The 14,637-nt window shown below is 41.1% G+C and overlaps 1 protein-coding gene across 5 annotated transcripts in view; it reads right to left on the bottom strand.

Moving 5' to 3' along the window:
- The window catches only part of tenm3 (teneurin transmembrane protein 3), a 318,509-nt gene that overhangs the window by 19,862 nt on the left and 284,010 nt on the right, over nt 1–14,637 (bottom strand). For all 5 annotated transcript variants that reach the window (XM_061052965.1, XM_061052966.1, XM_061052967.1 and 2 more), the window contains 13 exons: nt 13,322–13,446; nt 13,089–13,196; nt 11,029–11,183; nt 9,836–9,937; nt 9,222–9,395; nt 8,907–8,966; nt 7,921–8,083; nt 7,011–7,149; nt 6,629–6,734; nt 5,565–5,707; nt 5,200–5,378; nt 2,217–2,321; nt 1,346–1,476 (listed from right to left, as the gene is read on the bottom strand). In XM_061052965.1, coding sequence (XP_060908948.1) covers nt 1,346–1,476; nt 2,217–2,321; nt 5,200–5,378; nt 5,565–5,707; nt 6,629–6,734; nt 7,011–7,149; nt 7,921–8,083; nt 8,907–8,966; nt 9,222–9,395; nt 9,836–9,937; nt 11,029–11,183; nt 13,089–13,196; nt 13,322–13,446 — 1,690 coding nt within the window. The remainder of the gene's footprint in view (nt 1–1,345; nt 1,477–2,216; nt 2,322–5,199; nt 5,379–5,564; nt 5,708–6,628; nt 6,735–7,010; nt 7,150–7,920; nt 8,084–8,906; nt 8,967–9,221; nt 9,396–9,835; nt 9,938–11,028; nt 11,184–13,088; nt 13,197–13,321; nt 13,447–14,637) is intronic.

Below are 14,637 nucleotides of genomic sequence, written 5' to 3'. Positions count from 1 at the left end.
CCACGCTGAGAGTGACACCGCTGCGTGGATCAGATTCTCAGGAGGCTGCACAGTTCCCTCTGATTATGCAGGGCTAGTTAGAGAGCACCTTATGTAATATTCAGACCCATCAGTGTCCCAATCGTTCTCTCCTAAAGTCTCGTAACAACAACAGATACAACAACACATCACTCTCAGCTCTGTAACCCACAAGAGCTGCTCACATGGCGGCCAAACAATGGGAGTCAAACTGTGGGGTTTGTTGCCTCATTGCAAGAAGGTCAAATGGCCAGCTGCAGCCACTATGTGCTATATACAGTATGTTTTTACCATGTTCCAGTGATATTTACTTATAAAACTCTGTCCCTTCCTGATGCCTGATTCATACTTTTGCACTGTAAAAACTCAAATCTGAGCGACTGTTTTTGTCTAATTTCTACTTTAAAAAAAATCATTACAGGAAAAATGGGCCTGAAAAAGGTAAACGGGTAAAGATCTTATTTAAAGATTTATAAAAATGGATATGGAAATAATTGGACTATTTGGATTTGCTTTGTGCTTCGGTCATCTTCATCAAAAAAGGAAAAAACAAATGTAGTGAACATTTAAAGGTCAAAATACACTTAAGCATTTTTTCTAACGCTTATACAGTACGTGTCCTTAGTCTGTCTACAAACCCCCCCCAATTATGAGAACAGTCCATCCTCTCTGTCTTTGTCCTGCTCCACTTTTCAGAAAATGTGATCTCAAACAGGCCGTTTGGAGATTTTCCCTTCATGACATCACAAAGGGCAGTAACCCCTCCCCCAGGTGGGTGACACTCCCACAGCGTTTTGTGGTTTGTTCTGCCCTCTGAGTGTGTCTTCTCACTGTAAACAATAGGGCATGGTGCCAGAAAGCAACGAGCCAACCAAGCCCTTCCAGAGATGGGGCGTGGTCAGACACAGCTCATTTACATTTAAAGGTACAGACACAGAAACAGTCTGTTCTGAGCAGGGCTGAAATAGAGGGGTTTATAGGCATGATCAAATACAGGATCAGAGTGGATTTAGAACAAGAAACTTCACAAGAGCTCTGAGACTTATTGAAACTGGTTGAAAGGAGGATAATGCGTGACCTTTAAAAAATTGTGCTTGTGGATCTTTATATTTTTTCTTTCCAAAAACAAAACAAAGCTCACCGCACATTAAAAGTTTCATTATTTCCAATAAAACAAAAAAAAAGATTATTAAAAGGTCTCTCTCATCTGAACCGAGCAAAATCCTATTTTTATTAAACCAAACCGGCTTGTCAGTCACACCCTGATTTCATTTTTGGTTGATAAGTTTTAGCATTATTTCCTCAGTAGTCGTTGATTTGAACTCACTCTGAGCTTTCTCCCGAACACGATGACTTTTCCTCGTGTCTGCTCCTTCCTGAACCTCCACTCCACCAGGTTCTGTCCGTTCTCTCCCGGCAGCGTCATGTTACGTCGGGCTACAGTCGGGTTAGCAGCACCTAGGAATACAAAACAAAATATGTGTAAGCCAATAAAAATCAAAAGCAATGAAAGTCAAAATGAACTGTGAAGTTAGCATGTGACCTGCAGATTGCTCATTACATTAGCATCTTGATGCTTTATGTCAGTAAATGAAGTGATCTTCTCTTGAACTTTTCAAGCAGTGTTTGACTATCTAGTGTCTGCAGTATGCTGTAGTGTTGCATCTTTAAGCCATCATATTAAACTCTGCAGAGACTCGACACCTGCTTTAGCTGATCATCCATCACTGTGAGTGTGAACATCCCTCCTGTATTTACTGTTAGAAACTTTTATTATTCAGCTGCATGTAAACCTGAACCGTCGGCACTACATCACTGTGCAAGGATGACAAAACGCGGACATAAAAACAAGCAGGGCTCTTTATTATGATGGATCACCTGCAGTTTATACAGCACACTTCAACTCTCTGTGTGCTCATTTTTATGTATTTTACTGATTTGATTTGTGCCGTGATGAATGCAAACTAGGAGGTAGAAACAGTGTGACATATTGGAGTGTTAAACGCATCTGTTGTTTTTAACAAGCAGCAAAAAACAAAAAGGTGAATAAAGCTTTGAACAAGATTGCACCATGCAGATATCTGACACGTCACACTTACTGCACAGCACAAATAAAGACAATTTAAGAATAGCAGAACTCCTTTGATCCGTCATGGTTTACAGTATGCAGTCAGGGTAATATGCTCCACAGTGTTCACCTGCGAGTATATGAGGCTCGGTCTGGTAGTGCGAGTCCATCCCGTTGGCGTAGATGACCCTCAGCGAGTGGTCGTTCCCCACCTGGTAGCTGTTACGCAGCTGGTCTGTGTGAGGGAAACAGAGAAACGATTATCAACATTTAACCACGACTTTAATTCACTTTTCTCCTGTGGTGCAAATGTCAAGAAACTGTGTAACTGACCCGAGGTTAAAGGAGAGAAAAGGACAAAGAGAGGGGGGGGGGGGGGGGGGGGGGGGGTGAGAGAGTGGGGAGGTGAAGGGATGAATGTTAGGAGAGAAAACATAACAATTAATTTTTCTGTTCGCTGTTTGAAGCTGCTAATGGAGCACGGAGCAGGTATTAACGTCCCCCAGCCTCTTTTAATGAGGTTCCCCTCGACCTCTTGCAGACTGATGGTCGTGTGTGAGTGTAAGAGAGAGAGAGAGAGACAGAGAGAGAGAGAGAAAGAGAGAGAGAGAGAGAGAGAGAGAGAGAGAGAGAGAGAGAGAGGGAGAGAGAGGGAGGGAGGGTAATTCAAATTAAATTAGTTCACTGGTGGCAGTTGTTATTTAACAGACTCATGGTGTTTTATGTAATTGCAGCACAACCTGCAGCTTTTCATCTTTTTTAACATGTTTTCACTGAAATGCATCATGAAGAATATTTCATTAATCTTTACCTTTTTTTTATACGGACCACAAATCCTTTTCTTTTCAAAACGTCTTTTCACAAATGTTTTATTCCCCGTAAAAGCTACCTTATTTGTTTATGTTTTTTTTATGTGTTTTATGTACAGTAGGTGGCAAAATTAAGCATTGGTCAGCCAAAGTAGTAAGTATAAATCATTTGAGGTGAAAAATTCTAAGTTTGTCCAATCTGCAAACAATTAGTACTGTTTTATGTTAACTTTGGTGGTTTTATATTGAGTGGTGGATTTTTATGGAGTCCGTAAAGAAATGAAAAATGTGAGTTTGTAAATGGAATTTCAGATATTTCAGATAGACTCTGTTGTTTAAAGGAAGTGAAAAAAAAAATGTAAATGTAAAAGTAAACATCAAGGGAACAACCTAAAATATAACGAACTGCATGAGGAATTTATGTAATTTATAATGTAATTCATGGACTTTTTTTAATGAATGAATAATACATTATTATCAATTAAAACGATTAGATGTAAAAATAAATTACCAAGTGTTTTTATATTTTTTTGTTTGTTTCTTTTCACTTCTTTTTGTCCTACACTCAAAATATTTCACAACTCTTTAACCATTGTATTAGTTGTGTATCACATTTATTAGTTGTATTATTTTCTATAATAATGAACATGTGTTTTTGGCCCTCCTGGGACTCCGTAGCCTGGCTGTAGGTGCGGGTCCCTGACTGACTTTAACAGATCAGTTTTCCTGAACAAAATGACATTTAGTACAAAATGTTTTAAATACTTTATAAGCTCCGGCCCATGAGATCGCACTGACGTTAATATTTATAGTTTCTGTTCTTGTAAAATATTATTCATCTCAGAGTTTCACACACCTTTCCCAGGTCTCATGAAGCACTCACCATCAGAGTGACAGAACGCTGAGGTTGAGTTTGCTTGTTTTCCGTTTCTGTGCTAAACTTTCACATAATGTGATGTCACATAACGGAGCAGCAGGCTGGTGATGGCGATGGCGAGGACGTAAAAAACGCTGAATAATGTACATGAATTGATGGAGAGAAATGCTGCACTTGTCGATGGCTTTGAATAACTTATTACATTTCAATCAATACCGCGTAGCTGTGAGGGAGACCGTGCTCTGTTTGCTCTCCGCTCGGGGAACACTGAGTGCGCTCGGAAACAAATCAGTGCCGGCCACTCGAGGCCGCGTTCCAACCGGCTCATTAGTTCACATTAAACAAGGGCAGCGGGGCTAAATGATTGTTTTCCCTCGGTGTTGATGCTGAATGTCTCCGACAGTGAAACAAGCATTTTTTGTTCCTGGCATCGAACCTCATAATAAACTTGATGAATCCATAACTCAGTACGTCCTCTCGGGTCGGATTTAAAAGGACATAAAGAACTTTTAAACTTTACAACTTGTTTCTGTCCACAGGCTGCTGCAGCGATTAACTCATTTAAAATAACTCACAGGAACACAACAGAAATCGAAGCAGAACGTTAAAGATTATAGCTTAGTTTGCCACTTTATGAAAAAAACATTTTGAAACGTACAAAAATTCAACGAGACGTAAGTCAGCATGACCTTTCTTTGTGCTGCATCATTTCAAGTCCTCCGTGAGTATGTGTGAAGAAAGGTTTACCAGGGTCATGTTTCCTCAATACTTCCTCCATACTTTTTGTTGGAACTTGCCCACTGAGTGAAAAAACAAATCATGTATTCGCTTCACTTGGTGCGAGACTTACTAACTTTTTAAAAAAAATACCGTTTTCAATTCAACCTCATCCTACTTCCATTTCTATCAAGCACTTTTTCTTTGCTCTCTTTGCCATAGTAATATTAATGTGGTCTTTAAAGGGATGTGTTGTGACCACATGGTTGGTTGGAGGCGTTTCTGAATGCAAGTTCACGAGCATGCTGGTTAAGAACAAGTTGGATTTATCAACACTGATTATAAAGATGTGCGTATGACCTCCGTCCGCATGCTTGATGAATTCAGATTTTTTTTTGATACCTTCTACATTTCATTCGTAACACAGAATATAAAACATTTTCTACGCACTGTTGATAAAAGACGGCCCAGGCCAGTTCTTCTTTGTTTTCAATAAAAAATGACAGTGTGGGTAGACATCTTTTGTTCCAGTGACCATATCTCCCAGTATGATATCACAGACTGAATAAATAATGGATCATAAAATGGGGCCTAATAGGGATTCTCTGGTTTTTGAAGTAAGCCTCAAGTGGACACTTGAGGAAGTGCAGTGTTTTGTACTTTGGCTGCATTTTCTCTCCTCCTCCCTGTGTCTCTCACACACTCCTTACCCTGCACCAGAGTGTAGAACGAGTCTATTGATGACAGGTTGGTTGTTATGGAAACGTCCTCATCCCTCCCTGACGTCTCGATGTCCACGGCAACGGCCCCTGATGACATGTCGCCGTGGAGATTGGTGACCACGCCGGTGGGGAAGGTCACGTTAGTCAGCCGGCCCTCGCTGTCGTAGCTGCAGGGAGGCAGACAGTGATGTTAGCTGCTATAAATGTGCTGTAAAGATAATTACTCTTAAAATAATGTGCCTCAATCTACATAACACACGCACGCACGCACGCACGCACACACGCACACACACGCACACACACACACACACACACACACACACAGAGCACGTGTCATGTGTTGTCCTGCTCACTCGTAGAACGTGGTCCAGCCGATCTGGATGCTCTTGGTGGCCAGCAAGCCGCTGTTGCCGTGGTAACTAAACAAGACCAGCTCCTGACCCTGAGCAGTTAGAGTCTTCAGACCTCCGTTTGTCCCAATGGTCAGCCAGATGACCTAAAGACACACACACACGGCGGTGTTACACAGAAAGTACTAACTACAAAATTTTATTTTTTTTAAAAGGACTGAAGTTTAAATTAAAGTGGAAAAACAATCACTGCTTTATTAGCAAGCTGAATAAAAAATAACATTGTAAATAAGTTAAAAATGTATAATTTTAGTTTTTTTTCTGAATGAATTTTGTTAATTTACTTTGTACTGTTATTTAATTAATTAATAAGTTTGTATAATTGTATTTATTTCAGTATTTTTAATTTAATTTTTACATTTAATTTTGTATTAATTAATTCATCTTTTTAAATATAAATAGTTTATCTATCCATTTTTCATATTTCAGTTTTTCTTATTTCTGTCTCATTTGTAAAGTTTTTATTTTTATGATTTTGATTCACTTCTATGCTGCACGGTGGCTCAGTGGTTAGCTGTGTTGGCTCACAGAGAGATGGTTCCTGGTTCGAATCCCCTTCTCTGGGGAGCTTGCATGTTCCCCCCATGCATGCGTGGATCCTCTGGGTACTCCGGCTTCCTCCCACAGTCCAGAGACCTCCCCGTTAGGTTAGTTGGTGATTCTAAATTGCCCGTAGGTGTGAATGTGAGTGTGGCTGGTTGTCTGTCTCTATATGTCTGCCCTGTGATTGACCAGTGAACAGTCCAGGGTGAACCCCGCCTCACGCCCAAAGACAGCTGGGATAGGCTCCAGCCTTCCCAACCCCAAACGGGAAAAGCGGTAAAGATCATTAATGGATGGATTTAATTCATTTGTTATCTTATTATATTGTAATGTTTAATTATATTCTATTCTTTATGACCTACTTACATCTCATCTTATAGAATATGTATTTAAAAATGTGTCAAAAGGATGAAGGTTTATTCTGTCAGGTGAAGTTCTGATGGATGGCGACAGACTCGTCTCACCTGGTTGTCAGGGGCGACCACACGCACAGGCATCCTATTTGTGTCCCTACGGATGCGGAGGGTGTTCCCGCTGCTGTCTGTCACCGCGGTAACGTCCTCCTCGTTGCTGAGAATGATGGAGGGTGGGAGGAAAAATGACAAAGTGAAAATTAGCTTTGGTTTGACAAGAAGGAGAACAAAGAGTCCAGAGATGAGGTTTTTTTTATTTTTTTTTATGAAAAAGTGTGTTCCCTCACTCACACACACACACACACACACACACACACACACACACACACACACACACACACACACACACACACACACACACACACACACACACACACACACACACACACACACACACACACACACACACACACACACACACACACACACGTACCTGTAGCTGAAGTTGTATTTGTAGTCTCCAGTGACCAGCGACATGGTGAACTGATGAGTCCCGTTCAGATCGAACACGTAGAGCTCCTGAGAGGCCGGAGAGGCGACCTCATACGAGCTGGGACCAGAAGCCAGAGAGCCTGAAGAAACATACACAGAGACTTATTTAAGTTTCATTTCTTATTTTATCTGTATTATGATTTCCCTCCTCCTTTTTATTAAGCTCAAACAGTCTCTCCCCAGCTCATGAATTTCCATACAAATACAGAAAATGATATTCAAAATTGTGTTTGATCACTGTCCACCTTGTTATCATTATCTATTCCCCTGGATACAAAAGAACATGCAACCTGGGGTTAAGTGCCTTGCCCAAGGACACATCAGACCACTGAGCCACAGCCAGGTAAATATGTCAGAGTAAAAAGTGAAGAGTGAGTTGTGTTACAGAGACGCAGTCAGCGTTCTTTCTCTTCTAAATATGAGTTGGTGTGAGTTCAGAATCAGAATCAGCTTTATTGGCCAGGTATGCTTAAACACACAAGGAATTATACTTTGGTAAACTTTGTGAATAAGTAACTGAAACGCAGGGTAAGGAACAACACAGCTTGTGTTTTATGTCATATTTTTGCTTTCTAAACACAGAAAAAAGAGGGAAACAAATCAGTGCCCTCTTTGTGTGTGTGTGTGTGTGTGTGTGTGTGTGTGTGTGTGTGTATTTGTGTGTGTGTGTGTGTGTGTGTGTGTGTGTGTGTGTGTGTGTGTATTTGTGTGTGTGTGTGTGTGTGTGTGTGTGTGTGTGTGTGTGTGTGTGTGTGTGTGTGTGTGTGTATTTGTGTGTGTGTGTGTGTGTGTGTGTGTGTGTGTGTATTTGTGTGTGTGTGTGTGTGTGTGTGCGCGCAGTATATACACACCAGTAGGCGGCATGTTGCGTCGTATGGCTCGTATCCGGATGTTTCCGAGATCTGCGACGTACAGAGTCCCGTCAGGGGACACGACCAGAGAGGACGGACAGTTGAGCCGCGCGTCTTTAGCGTAGCCGTCTCCGGTTTGGTAGCAGTCACAGTTAGCATCATTCTGCAGGACAGAAGAAGAAGTGAGAGGAGGAGAACAACACCTTCGTTTCGTTTGGTCAGTAAAGCTTTTGTTATTTTAAAGACTAGATCATAAAATGTGGACAGAGCCTCTGGGTTTGAAAGTAGAGCTAATGTAGAAGTGTCTTAAACTTGCATTCTTTCAAAAGGCCAGTAGGGGGCGACTTCATTGGCTCACTTTTTCTACTAGTCCCTTGATTATTCCCTCAGTAAACATTTTCACAATTGAGTTTATAGTCCCAATCTGTAGTTTCATTTAGTAAATGAAGGTCCCATTTAGAGTCAGAGAGACCAGAAGGATGGGAGGAGTTAGGGCGGAGCTACCTGTGATTGACAAATTGCTGCACTAAAAATACCTCGACTTAAAAATTGGTTTTCTTAAAGAACTTTCCTTCATATGATTTTGGCTGTTGTGTTAAAAGCCTGTTTTTGCTTGCCAAAATGGTCACCCTCTTCACTATCACAGTTAGTGTGAAGTATGGATGCTACTTGCTAAACAACCTTTGCTCAAGTTGGTAACTACTACTCTTTGTTCTACAGCTTTACACAGCAAGTTTGTTTCTCCCATTCTCATTCCGAAACAAAAATCAAAACAAGCGGGAGACGACTGAAATTCAAATCATGTTAGCCCGCAAACCCAAAAGATGATCCCACATTGACTCAGCATGAAGTCTGTGTTTTGAACGGTGTAGTTTGCGAGCTAATGGACTCAAGAATAACACATTGACAATAACATAAATGATCAGATGAATTAAGATACCGAAGAAGCACAGGGAGGACTGATAAAGACAGCTGTGGTGTAGTACCTTGCAGTCACATTCAGAGGGCGCTCCAGCTAGATGTGTTATTTCTCCATCAGTAGAAACCTGAAACAGACATATTTCCGAAGTGAAAATCAGAAACCTGCTTTCTTCTTCACAGTAAAAGAAAAAGACACTAAAAGCTTTCAGTTGAATCATTTAAATTGTGCGTCTGTGTCTCGGGTCCTTGTGTTTACTTGAATCTGATGTGGAATTAATACTTCACTGAGCATCTTAGTGAACTGTCAGCTCAGAACGAGGGGAAAATGTTCAACACAAATATCGGAAACTGTGGTAAATGTTGAATAAAAAAACGTCTACCTGTCGAATGCGATGCAGCTTCTTCTCGTCCGTCTCTGCGATGTAGAGCACGCCGCTGTAGGACAGAGCGATGGCTGTAGCTCCCTCTAACATGGTCTGCACGGCTCTCTTCCCCATCGTGTACTCGATACCAGGGACCTGACAGTGCATGGGACGCCCTGCCACGATACGCACCTGGACACACACAAGGATGGATGATAAAACACTGTGGGCCCATCGACTACATTCAGCAAGAAAAGCGGCGCACAATCTATGCTATAGGTGAGGCGCGGGACATAAGAGGTTGGATTACGTGGCTTGAACATACATAGGTTTGTTTTGGGCACAAAGTGAATCAAACCAATCCGAGTGTCAGCTCTCATTTGCTCTAAGAGACAGGTGTGCCTTGCTGTTAACAGCAGTTTTAAAACTTTATTCTTAAAAAGACTCAGACTGGCACACCAAGAGGCAGCAGGTCCTTGTTTTCCTTGTTGCTGTGTGTGTGTAGCATGATGAATGAAGATGCGCTGTTAACGCACCTATGTGCAAGACATATTGCTTCATACCCCTGTGTGTATACTTGCAACACTGTATACAGTAATATCACAAACAAAGAGTATGTTAAAGGGTGATACCTGTCTGTTTTCAGTGATCTGCAGCACCACGTTGTTGTCCAGGACGTAGATGGAGTTGTCCATGGGGTTGATGGCGAGGTCTGTGGGCCACTCCAAACGGACCTGCATGCAGAGAGGAGGAAGAGGAGGAGGGGAGACGTTCACTCACATGCCAATCTGATTCTGTACCAGTTCATATTTGATTATTAAATAAGTCTCTTTAGTATTAATTCTGCCATGTGTAGGAGACATACAGATGATAGAAATGTTGACAGACCTCAGTATAACAGAACAACTAAATAACAACAAACAGACATATCAAACAAAAAACTATTAAAAAGGAAGACAATGGTCAAATCCATGTTCCAGCAGTCCTGTTCAAAGTATTACTCCTGACAGAGTCCATGCTGTGATTGTTTTTCGGTGTGTTTGTGACTGGACTTTGTGGATCGATGAGATGGTTCAGAGAGAGTTCAGTAACCTGACATCTTGGTGAACTTTTTTAAACTTTTTTGTTCCCGTTGGATAATATTGATTTAAATATGAATTTTTTTTTTTTTTTTTTACAAAAACTCTGCAAACTGATTCAGTTTGAGGGACCTCTGATTTGACACAATTTGTGCTCAGGGCCTGAAATTCGCAGGCAAAACTTGAGAGAAAAGAGAAAAACAGGAAGAGTGAGCACTGGAGAGAAAGTTTTAATGGCCAGCTAGACTTGACCAACTGACCTTTAAGTGCTACTTTATGTTACAACTGCAGATCACTGAGAGGGCATCAGAGGAAAAAGAAAAGTTTAAAATCTACCCTGAGATGGACAGAAATATTTCAGATCAGACAAACTGAAATGTAACCCCTGATATCTAAATTTTCTGTTTCCGTTGTCGAGTAAAGGAAAATATCTATGCCTCTGTGATACCGGCTGTTTTGTGATGTTATATATTGGTTGATTTTTAGACATATTTTCTGCTGCTAGTATGAGCATACCACAAATAAATCCTTTTCAGAATATAAAGCTAAATATGGACAGATGTAAATGAACACATTTGGGGGAAAAAAATAGAAAATGTTCTAAAATAACTCAAGAGAAAACAAGTCAAACAAATTGTCTTTGTATGTTGACTGAAAACATTCACTCCGTTCATGGAAAGTTTCACGATGACAGTCAGGGTGGATCTACATGTATGTAGCATGTTTAGCTTCTCCTAGCATGTTACCTGACGTATGTGCATGCTGGTGTCGCACGTCAGTGGTCTTGCAGAGGTTAAGTCGTTGCTGCCGAGCATGGTGGAGATGATTCCGTTACGATCCACCTTCCTGATCATCGTCCCGTCCACGAAATAGATCAGACCGTTTCTGTCCACTGCGATCCCTGAAACAGAAACACACCATTCAGTTGATCTATACAGCCTTCCAGTCTGACAGCTCTCAGCAGCTGAAGCCTTTGACCTGATGGACTCATCATGTATGATGTCAATCCTTCGGTGAAGGTGCTGTTAGTGTGTTTGCTCCATCATCTGGGTCTGAGTTGCAGCCTCACCTTAATCTAGAACATTTAGTTCTTGGATGATTTTAAAACAAGGAGAAGTAATCATTTGACCACGTATGCACATGTTTCTCTGCTAAACGCTTCTGACTTGTTGAATGATCTTATACATTGTTTTTTGTCAGTCCTTTGTTCTCTGTCTGAAACTTTTTGCTGTCTTGGTCAGGGCTCTCTTGAAGAAGAGATCTAATATCTCGTCTTATCTCTTAAGGATGATCATCACGAAGCCCATTAAGTCCCATAAGGTGATGAGTCTTTATAAAGTATGTTCTATATTTAAATAAGAATGAACCAAGCTGTGAACTCCATACGGAGTCGTGTAAGAGCCTGTGACGTGATGTGCTACATGAGATGTGAAGCGCTGCTGAGATGCTAAATGCTTTGTCTGCTTTTCAGCACAGTGGGTGTTATATTGTGATATGCTGTTCTCTGACCTTGAATGCCTGAACACACACTCGGAAAGCTTCAAAATTAATTCTGTAATTGAAACATCGGCTGACTTGACATTTTATTCCCCCTCCAGCAGGAAAAATAATTATAACTTTAACAGGATAAACGTTTGTGTCGTCCTGCACTAACCCTCTGCAGACAGACGTCCCAGCAGAGCTTCAGTGTCCCTGTGGTTCCACGTCACTTTCTGTTTTTTAACGTTTTCTTAACACGGTAACAAATTGTGTCGTCTCTGTCCGAGCTTATTTAAGCTCTTTATGATGGCCTGTTGTTTCCTTTAGGTACACCAATGATCCCTGTTGCTCTCACCACAAAAGATGTGCTGCAATATGCACAACATTCTCTCCGCAGTAAAAATGGCCGAAAATTCAGCTCTCTGCTTCAGGCTGACCACAGTAAACATTGACGACCATTCGGCCCTCTGCTTTAGGCTGTACCGCAATAAACATGGCCGCCCATTCGGCCCTCTGCTTTAGGCTGTACCGCAGTAAACATGGCCGACCATTAGGCTCCCTGCTTTAGGCTGTACCGCGGTAAACATGGCCGCCCATTCGGCCCTCTGCTTTAGGCTGTACCGCAGTAAACATGGCCGACCATTCGGCTCTTTGCTTCAGGCTGTACCGCAGTAAACATGGCCGACCATGAGGCTCTCTGCTTTAGGCTGTACCGCAGTAAACATGGCCGACCATGAGGCTCTCTGCTTTAGGCTGTACCACAGTCAGACTCTTAGGCTATTTAAAGAAACTCCAAGCTTGTTAAAATTTTAAGATTGCAAATAAAGGAAATGATAACTTAATGGTCTACTTTTTGTATCTTAATCAAGTGACCACGGTATAATGCCCTGTGAGCTATCATTCATTTTCAGATTGTTAATGGCCGATGTGGAGGCAAGAACAGGCCTGCAGGGCATTAGCCCTTACCTTTTAACCACATGTTTTATGGAAACTTTTGCACCAGCTATTATAACAAAAAATGTCAGCTCAGTCTTGAATAATAACATTTCTGCTATCTGCACAACGTGCTCAACAATCTGCGTGATTAGATGTGTTGAGTCAGTGCAGTTTGTTGGTTTAAGCAGAAACACAACGGGCAAAATCAGTAGTAAGAACTGATCTTATATTTCTGCACTTTCCAGTTTGTGCACTTCCTTGTGACACTTGAGCACAACTCTGAGGCCTTACCAACAGAAGAAGGATGACTTTCAAGAAAGAGAAGCTGATGAAATGCATTCACTCCTCTTTCTTTTTGGACCAAATGTATGTATGCGTTTGTTGTATGCACCTTTCGGTCCTAGCAGCTGTGCCTCTGTAGCTTTTCTTCCATCTCCACATCGAGCTTCATCAAACGGAGGACACTGTTCACCTGTACCGGCCACCACTTCACCATTACCTGGACAAACACAAAGATCATGGATTTATTGATTTAAGGGCAGAAAAATGAACAAATAAAGAAAGTGCTGATTGTTCATCCTTCACAACATGCAGGGTTACCGAGGAGAAGCAGTGTTTGCTTACTGATGAGATCTTTGGCACCGCTGAGCATCTTGGGTCGGTAGATTCGGCGTGAATTTGTGTCGGATACATAAAGCTGTCCGGTCACGGGGTCAGTGGAGAGGTAGTAACGATGAGCAGGATTGTTGCTGTGAAATGAAGAGGGGAAAAACCTGTTTTGATGTCATGCATATAAATGATTGCTGAAATTAACATGTAAAGAGGAACACACAGTTTTAGCACAGACTCAATCATGTACATGTTGGTGCAAGTTCACCGCCGGCCAAAGTTTAGCTTTAAAGAACATGGCATGTAAACTTATGTTTTAAGGACTGAATCACTTAAAGTTGAAGAATTTCTCAAACAGATATCATGTTATTTGGCAGCTGTTAAAAAAGGCTTTAATAGCTGAAATGTAATCCTTCGGGGAAATCCAATCCAATCAAAGTGCCTCCATTAGAAGCTCTTTTCTTGACAGGCTCAGATTGTTATTCTGTGTCTGACAACATTACAGAAAGGATCCCGACAGAGATAGACCTTTATGTTTAAAAGGGAAATCATTTTTAAACCAGAAACATCTGTTAGATTGATTTCTTCAACGTAACCAGACTCCATTCACAAAAACAGTAATTTTACATTGCAGAACAAATGAATCATTAGGACACAGGAGGTGTAAGCTAATGCTATATCTGCGTTTTTTTTGTTTGAGAAATTTGGGAGGCTTTAGAGTGTTATAAGGATGGTTCACGTCCAAAACAACTATTTTGTATCACATAAACAAACTAACTTATTGAGGCAGCAACTCTTGTGTTGTGTGAGTAAAAATCCTGTTTTTGTCCAAGGAGTCTGGCTACTTTGTGGACTCAATCTAAGTTACTATCTGAGCTAAGAAGTTTTAGTCTTTTGATTTAGGATTAAAAAACAGCCGTTACAGCTCATATTACAGCTGCTGGTTGAAGCAATCTACTGGAGCTGCTAAATATTTAGCCATTTAGATCCCACATTATGTGAAAATAAGGTCCAGGTTAAGCTGAGTTCCTCTTTAATGACATATACTGCCTTTAGCAGTCTTATTAAAACGACTCAAAATCGTCCATTGAAATAATCGTCAACAGAGCAGATTTACAATCTGCTTCAAGTGTTATAATGAGAGTGAAATAGAGAAGAGCTGATGATAATGAAGAAGTAATGAACAAAAGGAAGGTTGATGAGGTGATAGTCGAGAGAGTGGTGTTAATTTACTGCCAGAGGAGTACCTGAGTGTGAGATGCAGAGTGTGTGTGAGAGTCTATTTCTGTGTTTTCGCTCTCCTCTTCTCTAGATTTCAGTTCAGGTGTGAT

The sequence above is a fragment of the Labrus mixtus genome, chromosome 2, assembly GCF_963584025.1.
Source record: "Labrus mixtus chromosome 2, fLabMix1.1, whole genome shotgun sequence".
Lineage (NCBI taxonomy): Eukaryota > Metazoa > Chordata > Actinopteri > Labriformes > Labridae > Labrus > Labrus mixtus.
This window is presented reverse-complemented; position numbering and strand designations above follow the sequence as displayed.